General features: G+C 44.9%; 1 protein-coding gene across 1 annotated transcript in view; it reads right to left on the bottom strand.

Annotated features, from left to right (window-relative positions):
- Window positions 1–2,377: 2,377 nt before the first annotated feature.
- TBX15 (T-box transcription factor 15) overlaps window positions 2,378–15,436 on the bottom strand; it is a 97,900-nt gene continuing 84,841 nt past the window's right edge. The window contains exon 8 of the mRNA XM_049824562.1: window positions 2,378–4,609. Within this exon, the coding sequence (XP_049680519.1) occupies window positions 3,825–4,609 (785 nt within the window). The 3' untranslated portion in view covers window positions 2,378–3,824. The remainder of the gene's footprint in view (window positions 4,610–15,436) is intronic.

Here is a 15,436-nt window from a genome sequence, read left to right as displayed (position 1 = left end):
GATGTCACGCAGTGGCCTTCCCTGCACAGGGAAAATGAAGAAGGGCCCCGTCCTCCTCCCTTGTACCCTCTAAAGAAACACACGAGAACTTACATCTTTGTGACCGTGACCCCACTGTCAAAGTTGCTTGAAGTTGGCCAAGGGGTTCGAATGTGATGGGGAAGTGGGGAAGGAAGGAAGGGGAGAGGAACTGCACAACTGCCGCCTCTGTCCCCCACGCACATGTGCTTTGCAAATGAGCAATCAAAGGGCTCCTGGATGAGAGTGTGACCATGCCAGGAGGGCTCTCAAGGTTAGGGCAGTCACCCAAGGAAAGGGAGACTTTCCAGGGTGGCTGCTCTGTGTACTGGCAACCTGGGCCACCCACCAGGCGAGCTGGTGCCAGTGGATCTCCCAGACTGGCCCTGGGGCATCTCTCCCATTGCCCATTGCCATCACCTCTTCTCTGGGAAGCCTCAGCAAAAAGTGACAAATGGCTCGGAGCCTCGTGTCCCTACAGGGGTGGCAGGGGGAGAAGAGCCACTGTGGTACGCAAGATACCTCTGTCAAACCTGGGTCCACTTCAAATTCAAGGCTCACCTCGTGTTTCTGGGGGCGTGTCAAGGCCTTAAGCAGGTTGTCTGCTCAGGGGAGCGTCATCCTGGAAGGATTTCACCCATGCACCTAACTGAACACTAAAGTAAATCATTTTAACATGCTTTAGCCTGTTATTTTTGATACCGCCCTCCAAACACTGCTCTACTTTTGCTTTGCACAGTGACAACCAAGGAAAAAGTTTACTATTTTTTTCCCATTTCACTGTTAGTTTGGTTTTAATCCTCACAGACTGGCAGTGTGACTTCCACACCGAGTCGTATTTGTGTACTTACAACTTTACATCTTGGGACGGGGAAGCCTCTCGCAGGTTTTTTCCTGTTGTTTTTCAGTCTTGATGATGAATGTTCTGATCCTGAATCAACAAAACACTTAAACATATGCTAAGATGAAGGAATAACTATCTAGCTAACTAAACTCTCTCATTTTATATATGTGCCACAAAAGAGCTAAATAAATAGGTCTATAAATAAGGTCAATAAATGCTCACCCTAAGGTCAATAAGTTTCATACTGAAGGCAATTGGATGGAGTAACATTACCTCAGTATGCTGAAGAGTTTGGTTGGATCAGGGACAGGGTGCTCAATGCCTTGAAGGATGACATTGCTGAAGAGTCTGGGTGACAATTTCAAAGCTCTTTCCCACAGATTCCTACTAAAATGCATGGAAACTGGGATTCCATTTCTTCACACTAATATTGGGGGTTGTGCCCTACATCTGTCTTTTGCTTTCTTCAAGATTAGAAATGTGTATTTTGATACTGAGAATGATTTTGATTTTGTTGAATCACATTCTCTTAGCAGAAATACAGACTCACTCACAAAGAATCAAATGGAATAAATAAGAAAGAGCAATCTATGCAAATAGCCAGCAGAAGGAATAAGTGGTTCACACAACATACCGTTAATCTGTAGAAATCACTGCCATAGGATGGAGGCAAACCCAAAAGCACAGCAAACCTCAAAGCACAGACTGAAGAATATTTCTGAAAGATTCTGACAGGACTTTAGAAAGGCTACAAAACTCCCTGTTTCATGATTAAACCACGAATTCATTATTAGGGGTAAACAGAAGACAATAAGGGAAAGGACAGATTCTCTCCCATCCCTGGTCCCCTCCAACCCTTTTCAGCAGCATCCACAGCTGGACACAGTAAAAGGCGGAATACAGTCAGACAGACTAGGCACAGAACTGGGAATGGTATTGGGCTATTTATCTTCCCCTCTAAAAATAAAAATGAAGAAATGCTTGCAGAATTTATCTTTCAAGGTCTTTCTACCTTCCTGGCACTTTTTCAATTCAGAAAAAAAAGTTTATTGACACAAGGAAAGCTGTAAACTCTGCAGCCATAACTTACAGTCAGGTTTGCGGGGGTCTTCAGCTTTCCCACTGCTTTCAGTGTTAATGTCTCCATCTCATATTAGAAATGTAGTACAAATGAAAAATTGGCACATACCACAAAATGAGATTTAAAAATAAGAAACAAATCATACTGTTATTTATAAGTATTATCTTCTATACTGACTGTGAAAAAATATTCTGAGGAGCTTTTTATTAGCCTTCAACAATCAAAATAGCAACTCTAGCTGTCTGTAAGACACACTTCCTGTGAAGGCAAGCACCTTACAGATCCCAAGCAGTCAATTTTTAAAATTTTTTGAGATGGCAGAATTTTTATTTTTATTGTAATATTGCCTGGACTTCACAATTTAGCACCGTGTCTTCCTTTCCCCTCTTGGGCAAACATGCGCAACAGTATTTTGAAAATGTCTTTCTCTGGAAGACCACTGAGGAAGCCTCATAGACAGAGAAAAACACAGAGGGAACAATTGCAAAGATTTATTTAGCGCATTCTGTGCTTGGCACTTAGAAACAGAGTTCCGTGCATAGGGCAAATCTTTATACACCTTTTTCTTCATACATATTTTACATACCATTTTTATTGCCCTCTTTTATATTCATAATATTGAATCCCCCACTAGGCATATAAATACATTTATCTACAACACCTCACAACAAATCTCAATAATATCTGTATTCTGTTACTTGGTATTTGCATTTTCACACAACTTAAATGCATAGCTTGCACCAAGCTACAATTGTTTTCTTATTTTTAAAGGATTTGAAGGAAAAAAAAAAAAAAAGAGAGAAGAAAAAAAACAGAAAAGAAAGATGTCAAAAGGCAACGATCTATTTGGTTAAACAGAGATCATGTGGCAGGCGGGAGCTTGGCGAATACTCGACCTCACTGTTACTGAAATGCTAATGGTTTTCTACGGCAACTCTTGCATGCAAGGTGAGGGAGGCCGGCTGCACTTCTGCAGAGCAGAGCTCTCTTTTCTCATTGCTCTTCCCCGTGAGCTCAGTCTGGACAGTTTCCTCCCGTCGGGTTGAGTGCTATGGGACACGTTCCCCACCAAGGCTGTCATCCATTCGGTTTGGGCGCATCACTTCGGGTCACGTCCACAGGAGCTGAGCCCCCCTCTCCCCCGTGCAGCTTTCCAAAGATCAGTCCCTGCTTATGTCTGAGGCTCGCTGGTGGGTTAAAACTTTTCTCTCTGTCTCCCATCTCCGTCTGCAGGCTGGGTGCTGGTAAGCTCAACCCTTGCAAAGAAAGCGCCGGTCGGGCAGAGAATCCCATCTCCTCCTCCTTTGGGAGGAGAAGTTCCAGCCCAGCAGCACCACTCCCGTGTGACAGTGGGAGAAGGACCCATGGGCCACTGTTGGCTTCAGAAACGGGCCAAGCCGCTCGCTCCAGCAGTGAGGAACGCTCTGGGAAGGGAGAGGTCTTTAAAGCTATGAGCAGCGCAGCTTCCGAGGATGAAGCCTTGGGAGACTGCCTTTCTTCGACACCCGGAGGAGACAGCACGGGGGCACGGCTCCCTCCACGCCGAGAGCTCACACTAGCTGAGAGTTAGTGCATAAACAGTATATTCGGCTGCTTCTCTCCAGCTTCCTGTTAAAGTCTTGCCCTTCTCTCTGCAATGTCCAGAAAGAGCAGACGCTCCGTACTAGGTCTGGAGGCCCTGGGCTACAACAAGTTGTGATGGCTGTCAGTCGAGGCTTTCCACAAGGTTCTGTGGCGCATACCTAGATGGCTTGTGTTCTTATTTATCATTACAATACTAGTTCCACTATAAGTTTGAAGGCAAAAATGTACTGGGATGGGTTTACCCCTGGAAACGACGAAGATCCGGCTGCCTTCGATGCCAAGGAGAGGCCCGGCTTGTTAGACCATGTGCACAGACATCTGTGAGGAGGAGCCCTGAACCGCACCGTACTGTCTGTTGTCACAGGCGTTGGCCGTCTGCTGGTTGCTGGAGGGAGGGCTGATCATGTGCATCCCATGATCCATCCCTGCGGAAAGGTATTGCCTCTCTCCGAAAGCCCCGCTGGATGGGGAAGAGCAGAGTAAAGTGCTTTGGGAGGTGGTGAGTTTCTCCGGGCTCGCCGCCAGCCTGGGGGAAGCAGGGAAATTGTATCCATAGAGATTGTAGGGATTGTGCAGGGAGAAGGCGTTGTAGGAGCTCTGCTGCATGTGGCCGCCACCGAACATGTGTGAAGAGGAGGAGGTGGAGGCAGGGTTGCCTGCTTGCATGACATACTGAAACTGGGAGCTGGGGAAGGATCCCAGCTGGCTGCTGTACGCCTCCATCTTGCTGTTGCTGGGCAGGGAGGAAGGAGTCGGCATTCCTGAGATCAAGGATGGAGTCCTCTGAGGCATGAAGGTTTCGGAGGGCTGCGAGGCAGAAGCGGTGCTGCTCTGCAGCCGGTTGTAGCCGCCGTCGCTCAGCCCCGGGTAGCTCTGCAAGGCGGCCATGTTGCTTCTGGCGCACGGGGGGTAATCAGACAGGTTGAGGTTGCAAAGCTGACTCTCCCGGCAGCCGACGTTGAAAGTGTTGGGGGCCAGATGAAAGGCTGGAGGGGAGCAGGATGGAGAGAGAAGGTGAGAGGAAGCAGAGGGAGATGGGGTCCCTGTGCTGGAGGTGGTCGGGGAGGTGCCTGTGCTGCCTCCTGCAAAACAAAACACATGGGAGGATGTTCAGAGCCCGGGATCACATCTGCAAAACGAGACAGTCTCATTAAAAAACAGCTTAGTTTAATAAAGAAACAAGGGTGGTAAAATGGCCGCTGGAAAATTCAGCCTTTCTTGGCAAGGGCCCTCACTTTATTAATAGCATCCCTTGGTCTTTCCTGCTGCTTTTTTGTTATGACTTTGTTTTTCAACAGAGGTTTTCTTCCCTTTTAAAATAGGAGAGGGAAGCAGGCCTGCTACAGAACAATCCAAGGCAGCAGGAAAAGCTGCGAGGAAGCACCACTCCATCAGTCAAGAGATCTGCCATTTCCAGGCGTATTTATCTAGTCCTTTTTTTTTTTTTGGGGGGGGGGGGGGGGGGAGGTCTTTTCTCCTCTGTCCTGGTCTGCAAGGAAGACCACCAGTCAGTGAGTGGTATGGCCCCACTGCAAACATGCTTTATCATCCACTCAGGGGGCTTGCGGTGGGAAGTAGCTGAAAGCATGTTGGATTTCTACACCATTCAACAGTTTTTTTCAGATGGCTCACGGTGCAGCGGTACTGATTTAAGCCAGAAGTAACACTAAAATGAAGGGACAGAGTTTCAAGCTATAGCCTGTTCCACGGAGCGGAGAAAGGGGATGTCGCAGGATTTTCAATCATGTGCTTTAACTTTAAAAGGGTTTCCATATGTTGTATCACTCGTGTTAACAAAATATTGATATATATGCATGTTGGTAGTATCAATGTATTATACAATATTTATGCTATGAATGATAGAATTTATTATTTTGCACAGCAGGGATGCTCACATGTTCTGACCTGGGAAAACAATACTGCGTAATACTACCAAGAACAGTAACAAACTGAAAGTAAGTGATATGAAGAAGCTGATGACACAATTTTGAGCTTGAGAAGAGATGAGATTATTTATAGGCAAGATTCTGAGTTAGAGGCAGCTTCCTTGGTCAACCAGGAAAATCAGTTCTGTGCTCAAGGGAATGCAGTTTTCTGGTGTGAAACTTTTTGGGTTTTTTGGTTTGGTTTTTTTAGTTTGAATGATTCTTTTTCTATGAGATTCCTTTTCTGCATTAGGGCAACTAACACTTGAAGACTTTTCTAAAAGGAACAAAGAGGTGCTGGTGAAGAGATTTGACCAGGGGAGAAGTAGAACCAGAGGAACTAGGAAGACAAGTGGTGAGGCAGCATTTTGGACAAGCTAGAAGATGATGGGTGAGAGGCAAAGGGACTGGAAAAGAGGGCATTGGAGTGGGCAGCTGAAATTTAACCAAGGCAGAGATTGCACATTGAGGATCAAACGTATGGGACAGCTTTCTCCTGTGTCACCTTGTGGAAGAAAAACAGCAGGATTTTGAGACCAGTATAGGTCTGCTGCAAAATGGGGGAGGAACTGAATGCAGTGCTGCTTGATGAAAAGAGAATAGGTGATGCATTAGAAAGACTGGTTCCGTGTCAGTATATGATGGTGAGAATGTAAGTGAGATTATATCTGACTCTTTCTAACACATCTAAGATGAAACAGAATGGGGCATTAGAGTCAAAATGTAACTTTGAGACATTAATAGGATTTGGAATTTTTAAATTTAAAAATTTTTTGAAACAAGAGCCAGAAAAAAGAAAAACAGCCTTGGGTAAGCACAGCCTGGAGTGGCTGTCATTGACCCAGGCAGCATCAAGAAAATGCAGGTTTCTGTGTTGCTAAGTCAAAGCAGTCATTCCCATTACCAACAATGGGGAGGAACGCTTATTGCTAAGCCACTGACTCCTTTTGTCATTCATTCAAAAGCATAAAAGAGAAGCATTGCGTCAAATCTCCATTAAAATTAACGAGAACATTTGAAGTTTCAAACGGCATCATGGACTCTCTCTATTCCCTTCTTGACAACACTGAAATGCTCAAACTTGCTAGTGTGTTCTAGCTCCAGAGTTCAAAGACTTTTTGTGTGAATTTCTAATTTAGCATTTGTTTTAAAAGGTACACTTCCCTGGTTCATTTAAAGTCTCTGACAGTCAGTCAGTCTCCAGCTAATTTTGCTGTGGTAAGTTCAGACGGTACCTCCTCCAGCCTTTCTCCCTGTCTCTGTTACACGTTGTCAATACTGCAGCAGGGTCAGCAGAAGGGAACATCTGCCTCTACACAAGCAGTTTTGTTGCAAAGTCTATTTTAGTTGAGGTCACCGGTACAGGGGAGGTTGAACCCAGGTACACAACTACAGACACACATCTTCCTGTTAGCCCTGCACTAAAGAGGGGTAACCTCTGACAGAGAGGACAGGCAGACAGCTGAGTTCATATATCATCACTTAGCGATCTAAGCCCAAAATACAGAGGTCACATAATCACAAAACAAATACAGCACGAAGTGAGATGTATTTAACCCACAGTAATCCCGCACTTGATTCTTTACACCACATATTTCATGAACAAACTTCAGTCCGTGACTTACTTGCTGACAGTGTCTGAAGAATAAGTAAAAATACATACGTATAGATGTATGAGCATTTAATGATCTGTTTGAAATAAAATACATAGAATATATTATTAACTGCAATGTCTTCATTTCAGTCTTCCTCTACCCATAGTTAACCTTTAAAAAACTATGCAGGAGAAGAGCACACACACCAGTTACCTCGAGCATTAGGCTTTAAACGTCTGCTAAGGAGTTATGATTGAGTTGTACCCATAACCCGAGGCTCTGGCTCCACAGAGTAGGAGTAAGTGGGGATCTCTGATTAGCAATTGTGAGGGTTGCTTAATGGTTCCAAAGCTGAGAATTGCACATTTCAGGTTACCCCCAAAGAGCAACTGAAGTGATTCTGCTCTGAATTATCCCTATTTGCAGGCCAACAGAAAAACCCTGAAATGACAACATAGCAATTAAGAAACAAAGTTAAAAAGATTTTTGTCTTTTTCTCTGTAACTTTATAAAACGATGACGAGGTGAGAGATCTATCAACAGGAGCAAACGCCAAACCTGACGACTCTCTTTCAAGAATGCTTTGCTGCCGATACCAACCACAAGCACAGGACACACCACACTTCTGCTGCAATAGAGCATAACGCAGAAGCCTGAAGTTCCTGATCATTGGCAGAATAATCTTTACACCTCTAAGTGGAATGGAAAACAATACAAAGCAAGGCTCATCTCGGCTCATTCAGGCAAACAGCTCCACTCTGCTCTGAACGATTTTTCTTATTCATCTTTGCTGGCAGCACTAAGCATGGGCCAAATGCAACCTGGACTTTTGTGAAGTTATAACTTGGACCGTAGCTGTTACAAAGTCAGCCAAATACCCCTAGAGATGGCAGCAAGCCCAGCAAGTATATCCACACCATACTACAGTCTCAGATATGCAGATGTGTATGTCGTTTTAATGGAAGGCATGGATACAAACCAATCTAGTTAAACTGATACACAGGGCTATGTTTAGGTCTGGTTTAAGTCAACTGAAACCACATTTAAGCAAGAACAAAATGAATCCTTCAATGATTCTCCTCTGTTCCTTTTCTCTACCCACTGTTGCCCCCAGAAATAGCTGCCAACACCAACAGCATTTACCAGTAATGTCACAGTATGTCTCACCTCCACACTTACCATGATTCCCAAGTGATTAGTTACTATTGTGTCCAGCCTCCAGAAGACTGTTTCTGGCCCTGAATACATCAGTCCCACATATGTGCAGTTTACAAGTCACATTTGTATAAAATACAAGGTTCATAACTTCAAAGGCCTCTCCTTTGTATCTGAGGGAGGTGGGGAAAAGAAGAATGAAATCATGGTGGAAGACAGGGAAACCCTGTGGAGAGGGTGGGATGTAAAGGCAAATCTTCTTCTTCATGCCAGTGTTTCCTCTTGTGACACCATATAGAAATGCTGGCTGTGCGCCAATGTCAAATACCTGCCCACAAGGATTAGGGAGGAAACTACAGCTTCTCGTTTGGGTACAAATAAGAACTGCCATTAAAATTTCATTTCAAGTAGCTTATGACCAGTCTTTCCTTCCTGCCACCTGTGTCCTTCTAAGCCCTGGTAACTGTGCTGTCTCTCTATATGTTCCCAATAAACCCTTGCTTTTGCTTTTACCTAGACTGAGTTTGTGTTAAGGACAATTTCAGAATAAACTGCAAGCCCAAACATACCCAGTCCACAGGTACGATGTGCCTTAAAATGAGGGGCTGAAGTAGTCTTGCATGCCAGAGCATCTGAAAGGCAACGGGGACCAGTTCCACACAGGGCAGGTCACATAGAGGACTTCTAACACTGCAGTGTAGATGGAAAACACATCTGCCAGCAGCCAGCATTAGCCAGGGGAGCTTTCTGGCAACAGGAAGATAGCGGGGAGAGCATCAGTGCCAAGGGAGTCTGAAGCAATTGTGCATGGAAAATTTTCTGGGATCTCTCTTGCGAATGACACCACACTAGTCTGTTGACCCACAACTTATCCCAACCTCCTTTATCTGAAAAGTGCACATAAATCACGCTTTGGACTCCACTCTAGTGTATTTTCATTGCTAATGTTTCCAGGCATTGGTTGCTACCATCACCTGCAGTGCCTCTGTACAAACTTCTCAGTCCTCTAAGTCCTTGCTTAGCGCAGAGAAGGAGAACAAGAGCAAGCTGAAGCTGCAGTCGGCGCAAGATACCTGAACGAGTGCCATGCCCTGTGCAACAGCAGAGCGTCATCAGACAGGCAAGAGCTTTAGACTAGTTTGAGCAACTTGATCGCTGCCATTATCCGACCATGTCGGCAGCCTGCAGCTCTTGGCATGTTCCGGCTCAGACAGCGATAACCTGGCATTCACTGTCTCGTTAAGAGCAGATGTGGCTGAGGGTCCTCAGAGCTTATGCCTTGACTTTCTAACAAGGATGCAAACCGTGAGGTGATTTGTCTTAAGATTTTACATTTTGATGTGTCAGTCAGCACAAAGTTATTATTCTTTGAGTGCAAACGCTTCTTAAACAGCTCAGCCCACTTCCACCTACAAGCTAGTTTAGCTTATTATGGCCACAGATATGAGCTGCAGGTTCAGCGTGGCCAGCCTACGGCCCGGGGGCTGTACTCAACCCAGCGGGACAGCATCTGGCCCACAGCCTCAGCCCAGCCATCTCCTCCCACCTTCAGGTGTGAGCAAGACCTAGCCCAAAGGACAGATGCTTGGGAGTGATAAGTGCACGGCCTTGCTGATCGGTCTCCTGGAGGAGCCACAGCCCCTCTTCTGACACGTGCCCAACATATTGGCATCTCCACCACGCGATAGGCATGTGTCCAAGCACCTGAGGGTGAAGAAAGAGGGGCTGTGGCCACTAGTCATTCATCTGGCTCACGGCTCTCCTCCTGGCACTTAACTTGAGCGAATAAGCCCTCCTGAGAGGCAGTTTATATGCACTTGGGCACAGAGCCATGCTAATGCAGCTCTCCAGCTTTCCAAATGGAGCTGGCCGGGAGCTGGCATGTGTCTGGCCAGCATGGAGCGCAGACAGAGGAGCCTGTAGATGCAGACGTACTCTAAGTCGCTCCTGAAAGGTCTGATTTTTGTGAAGACTCTACGGACATGTACCTGTATGTAAAGGGACTTTCTAAAGTGTGGGAGAGACCAGCTCTTCCCAGGTTTTTGCAATGTTCTAGCCCTAGACACAACAGTAAATAAATGTGATGGCATGCATGCAGGAAAACAAATTTGAACAAAAAGGTAAAATCCCATTCCCGTTCTGTGCACTCGTACATCCATGCGCCCTAAGTATGGCTTACAAAACTTACTCCCCGTCTTCCAAGTTACTGCACCTTTGGTCTCAGAACAAAAATTAAGTACTTGCCCAAAGATGGAAATCTGAGACAGTAATGAGGGACAGTTTGTGCAGATTGCCAGGTGATCTGACTGATAGATTCGGAGGCCAGAGGGTGCCACTGTAATCATCTTATCTCACGTCCTTTAAGGGCCAGGCCTAGCACAAACCCGGATTCATTTCTGCTTCGAGCAGCACATGCCTCGGTCCTGCTTGATGCCTGCTTGCATCTCCAGGCATCTAAATGCCACAAAATCAGGTGTCACTCCTGCTCTCACATATCATGACAACATTTGCCTTGCAAGTATAACTGACAGCCCAAGGTGTCTTTTACTGTTACTAGCTTTCCAAAACTCAAGCCTAAAACTTTTAGGACTGAAAGATTCTTCATTACATCTTTCCTGCACCATCCCTACCCCTCTGAGTTCCCTCTTCACCACCCTGGAAAACTAAACAGCTTTGATGCCTCTTCCTCATCTTTTCACCAGGCAAGGGCAGGGCCAGCTGGTCAGTGGCATGCTGGACTCTCTCTTCATTCTTTCCCCATTTCTAGGAATGAAAACTCCATTTTTGTCTTCATGGAATGTAGCTGCCTGTTCTCTCTCTAGACTCCTTGGCCAATTATCAAATTACGACTCCGCTGGTAAAATCTTTAAAAGGCCCAAATGAGACCCGAAATCTACCGCATGCCAAGTTGCTGGGTTGGTGGAGGAAACATAAAGAGTGCTTTGTAGTTCTTTGAGATACAGCTTACCGAGCTCAAAAAAGATGGTTACAGCAGTAGATTTAAGGAGGAAAGTATGTACTGTATGGCACAAAAGTGACGGATGAAAGGAAATTTTATTTAAGGTTGTTAAATTATAGAGAAGGACCTTTTTTATATGTTTGCCTCAAATTACGAGAATCACTGGAATTAAGGGTAAATCTAGAACAACTCAGAATAACACTTTACTTGCCTTTAGCTCTTACAGATTTCTGCAACACAAGCTGAGCAGTCAGAAAGTTAGAGATAAAACTTGCCTCAGCCATCCTCCAAGATAAAATATTTTCAAGATCTAATGGTAAAAAACAACCCTTTTTTCTAACGTGGACAAAAAGTACAATTCAGGATGTCCGATTTCCATTCCCATCTATATCCAGAGCGCCATGAGAACTTTCCCAAAAGTGAGAGACAACATCCCTTCCCAGTCCTCCCAGACTGTCTTTAATACAAGGGTGTCTGCTCCTCATACAAACACACGGTATTCTTGGGCCAGCTCCACGCTGTCTCAGCAGAAGACCTGTTGGACGTGACTTTCTGTCTTGTGTGCAGGCAGTTGTAACGCGGCGTACACAACGCTTTCATGAGCTGTATGTCAGCTCCTACAGAAATGTCTCCTGTTTCCTTTCTTCAAGTACAGACAGATCAAATCAGCACAGGCTTGGAGGATGAGGAGCACCCCACTTTAGTGGAGAAAATTGTTCATCACATTTACAACCATCAGCTGGGCGCAGACATTGAAAAGGGGGTCATGTAACAAAAGCTACCCCAGGAGATGACACTGAATGAACACAGGATGCAGAAAAGGACTCCCTGTGGCACAAATCCTTCAGAAAGTCACAACAGAAGCTGCTGCAACTTTGCAGCTGAGATTAACTGAAATTGTGGCCATTTCTTTGGTGGTGACAGAAGTAAACTGAATTGCAAACCTCTCCTGCCAATCTTGATGGAGTCTGCTTTGGGCCAACACAGGCCCTGGAAGCTCCAGCACATTAAATGATAAAAAAAAATGATAAACAACTATAAAACCCCAGAGAACCGTGGTTCAAAATTTCTGAACTGAGGAAAAATGTAGTGTTGTGGCAAGCTCAAAGCACATGCCACTTTCTACTCATAACAAAATAATGTGCCGCTCTGAGGAAATTGTGCAAATCTTCAAAGTATCATTGTCCCCCTCCAGTTACTCATGTGAAATCTGATCACCACCCATGAGAGAATAGAGATTTAGGCTTCAGTAATTAGACTTTGGGGTAAACACCTCCCTGGAGTAACAGAGTGCTTCGGGCTCCTTTCAGGTCATCAGGGAGCGGCAGAGACTTTGACTCTCAGCCCTTCGTGTCACATCTGGGAGGGTATTTTAACTTTTCACTGTGAAAGATGAGAACTTGAAGCACCAGAAATGCCCCTTCCCTAAAGAAAAACTATCTGCAGCTCAACCGAGAAGAAGCTGGAACAGTTTGTTCCCTTTTGCTTCGTTTAAATGAGGCAATCTACGAGCCATTTGAAGTATGCAGCAGAAACCAGCGCTTGATCCCAATAACTCTGGCAACAACTGCTCTGTTTCCAATCTCCTCGTCAAGGTCAAAAGAATCAAGAAGATAATTGAGACCAAACCCAGATATCTGACCTCTGCCAATAGCCTAGACCGTTCACAATTGATTTTGAAAGGGAAGCAGCATCCAGATTATCCTGGTGGCATTGCTGAGAGAACCGATGAGTGCCGTCGGGAGGCAAGTGGCCAAGCAGATGTATTTGTAGGCTGTTCAGCCTCCTTTGACATCAGCAGCTCCGCTCTTCGGCAGACGCTATTTTGGGGATCTGGGATCTCAGATAAAGCCAAAAGGATCTTAACAGTTATTTGCTTCTTTCTGCCTCTAGGCACCTGTGATGCCTTCAGATGAAGTTCTGGAAGGCTCAGTCTTCCCTCCGCTTGACACCAATACACATTTGTGCATTCATGATGTTGTTTTCAGATGAGTGAAATCAGGGCAGGTCTCTGAGCACCACCCCCAACACAGAGAAGAGTATTATAGCAAAGAAGAAATAAGTAACAAGCAGTACAGACAAACTTTGGCAAGACAGAGGCAATGCCTGCCTGAAAAGGATAATGTTTGCAGACAAGAAAGCTGGAAAAGCAGCAACACCTCAGCTTAGGGTATCTGCCTCTCATCTGCTGATATATCACGCAGCCTTAGGGTCTGTCTGGACTCATCACTACTACAAGAAAACATTGTTCCTTTCAAGCAGTATATGAGAAGATTGAACCTCTTCCCCACAGAGGAGAGGGAGCCTTTTGAGCATATCCTCGTCAACACAAGACTGCAGGCTTACCACGTTCCCTCTCAGAGGAAGGCAGTAGGAACTGTACTCGGTCACCAGTTTGTACACGCATGCTGCTTTAGAGCATGCCTGCTGCTACCAGAGAGTAACAGCTCTCTTACTGGCGAGGAGCACACCCCTGTTTGCCTCCAATAGCCTTTTAGGCAAATTTCAAGTTCTTGATGCTAATCTCAACAACTATTAATGACAATTTTGCAGACTCTAACAGGTGGACGCTCTACCTCAAGTCTCCATTCCAAGATCAACACAGATGCTCAAGTTAATGGAAAATGGGTTGAATCTACTGAAAGCAATTAGCGGGATCCTCAGCAAAGGCACTTATTCAAGCAAAGAAACCCCATTTGAAAGGAAAGCTGCCTTGAGAACTCACCAGTCAAACCTAAGATGTTTATTGCGGATTTTGTATGGATGTATCAAAACAGTAAATTAATGGTGAAGTAAAATTTTGTGTGCTGCAAACCTGCTGATATACCCCATTGTGCAACTTTCATACTGGTCCTGAAATTCTACTTAGGAGGCAATGCTTTTTTACCAGCCACCAGGGTACCTTCAATTTTACTTCTTGCATAAATCATCAGCTTTTGTAGGAAGGATCAGATACCAAACACTATTCTAGTATTGTCACAGTGCCTTTCTAGTCTCTATGTCCTGGCAAAACTTACAGTCACTGATAGTGATCTGCTCATCACAATATCCTGTGGGAAAGTCTATATCACATAGGAGCCAGCAATGGCTCTTTTTACTCTTGGAAAGTGACACAATCCAGAGTTACTGGAACTCTTATTTTCTCCCCCTCCCCCCCCCCCTTTTTTTTTTTTATGTTCCCTGTTAAAATCAAGAAACTGAGCCACATATTTTTAATAATGAGAATCTGGATGAGGTTCAATCTAAATTTTGAAAATATATTCCAATTAAAGACTTTAATAGATTCTTGGCTTTCCCCACATCTCATTGCCATGTGCATTCAATAATCCCAAGCCCCCTTTTTCCCTAGTAATAAGTAGACTGCAGAGTGGGTGACATCATTCTCCAGAAGGTCAGCCTCTCCTGGACTGCCATTTTCAGAGCATTTCTTGCAAAGGTTTTGTTCAGGGCGGACTTTTTTTTTCCAAACTGACTGCAGATCTGCTGTGATTGTGTCAAACATGGTCCTTGCCCTTGTAAAGCTGCGATGACTTTCAGATTGAGTGCTTCAAAAGAGAGGTTTTGTTCTCAGGCCAGAGGGTTTCACTGACAGAAATGGCATGTTCTTCTCCTGGGTAGGAGAATATGGTGACCACTCAGGTCACAGACCTGCAGACACTAACTGATGCACTTTACTTCAATGGCAGCATGTGCAAATAAAGCTCGTGGACCGCTAGAGTCAGCCACACCAAGCATCTGTGTGACTGGTTGTGTTATCAGGCTCTCCAGTTTGTGTGGCAGCTGAAACCTATCATTGTGTAGATTAGAAAGTTATTTAATCCCTGTATGAAACAGCTGCATCCAGAGCGCCGAGTATCAATTTGGTGTGTCACTGTGGCCCTTGCTCAACATACAGCTTGGGTCAAACAAATGAGCAAAGCACTAGGATGTATGTTGAATTGCAGAAAGGATAATGTGGAAAAAAATTATAATACCTTGCGATAATTGTATCATGTGGATGCATCTGGAATACTCTGTGCAGACTTGTTTTTAAAGAAACGATTAAGGACCTGGAAAACTTCCCACTTGAACAGAAATGAAACGATTGGTGCTATTGTGAGACGTACAGAAGAGGGACAAAAAACCCCATGAAACAATTAAATGTATGAAGAAGGTGGATGAGGGGGAACTTCTGTTCTCCTTATCTCTTAACATCCCACAAAAAGGGATGAACAATCAGTTATAGCAGAAAAATCAGAGCCACTTGAATGAAGCACGTTGTTCCACACAGTTGTG

This window comes from Accipiter gentilis, chromosome 21 (assembly GCF_929443795.1).
Source record: "Accipiter gentilis chromosome 21, bAccGen1.1, whole genome shotgun sequence".
Taxonomy (NCBI): Eukaryota; Metazoa; Chordata; class Aves; order Accipitriformes; family Accipitridae; genus Astur; species Astur gentilis.
The sequence above is the reverse complement of the archived record's forward strand: the minus strand, read 5'-3'. Positions and strand labels throughout refer to the sequence as shown.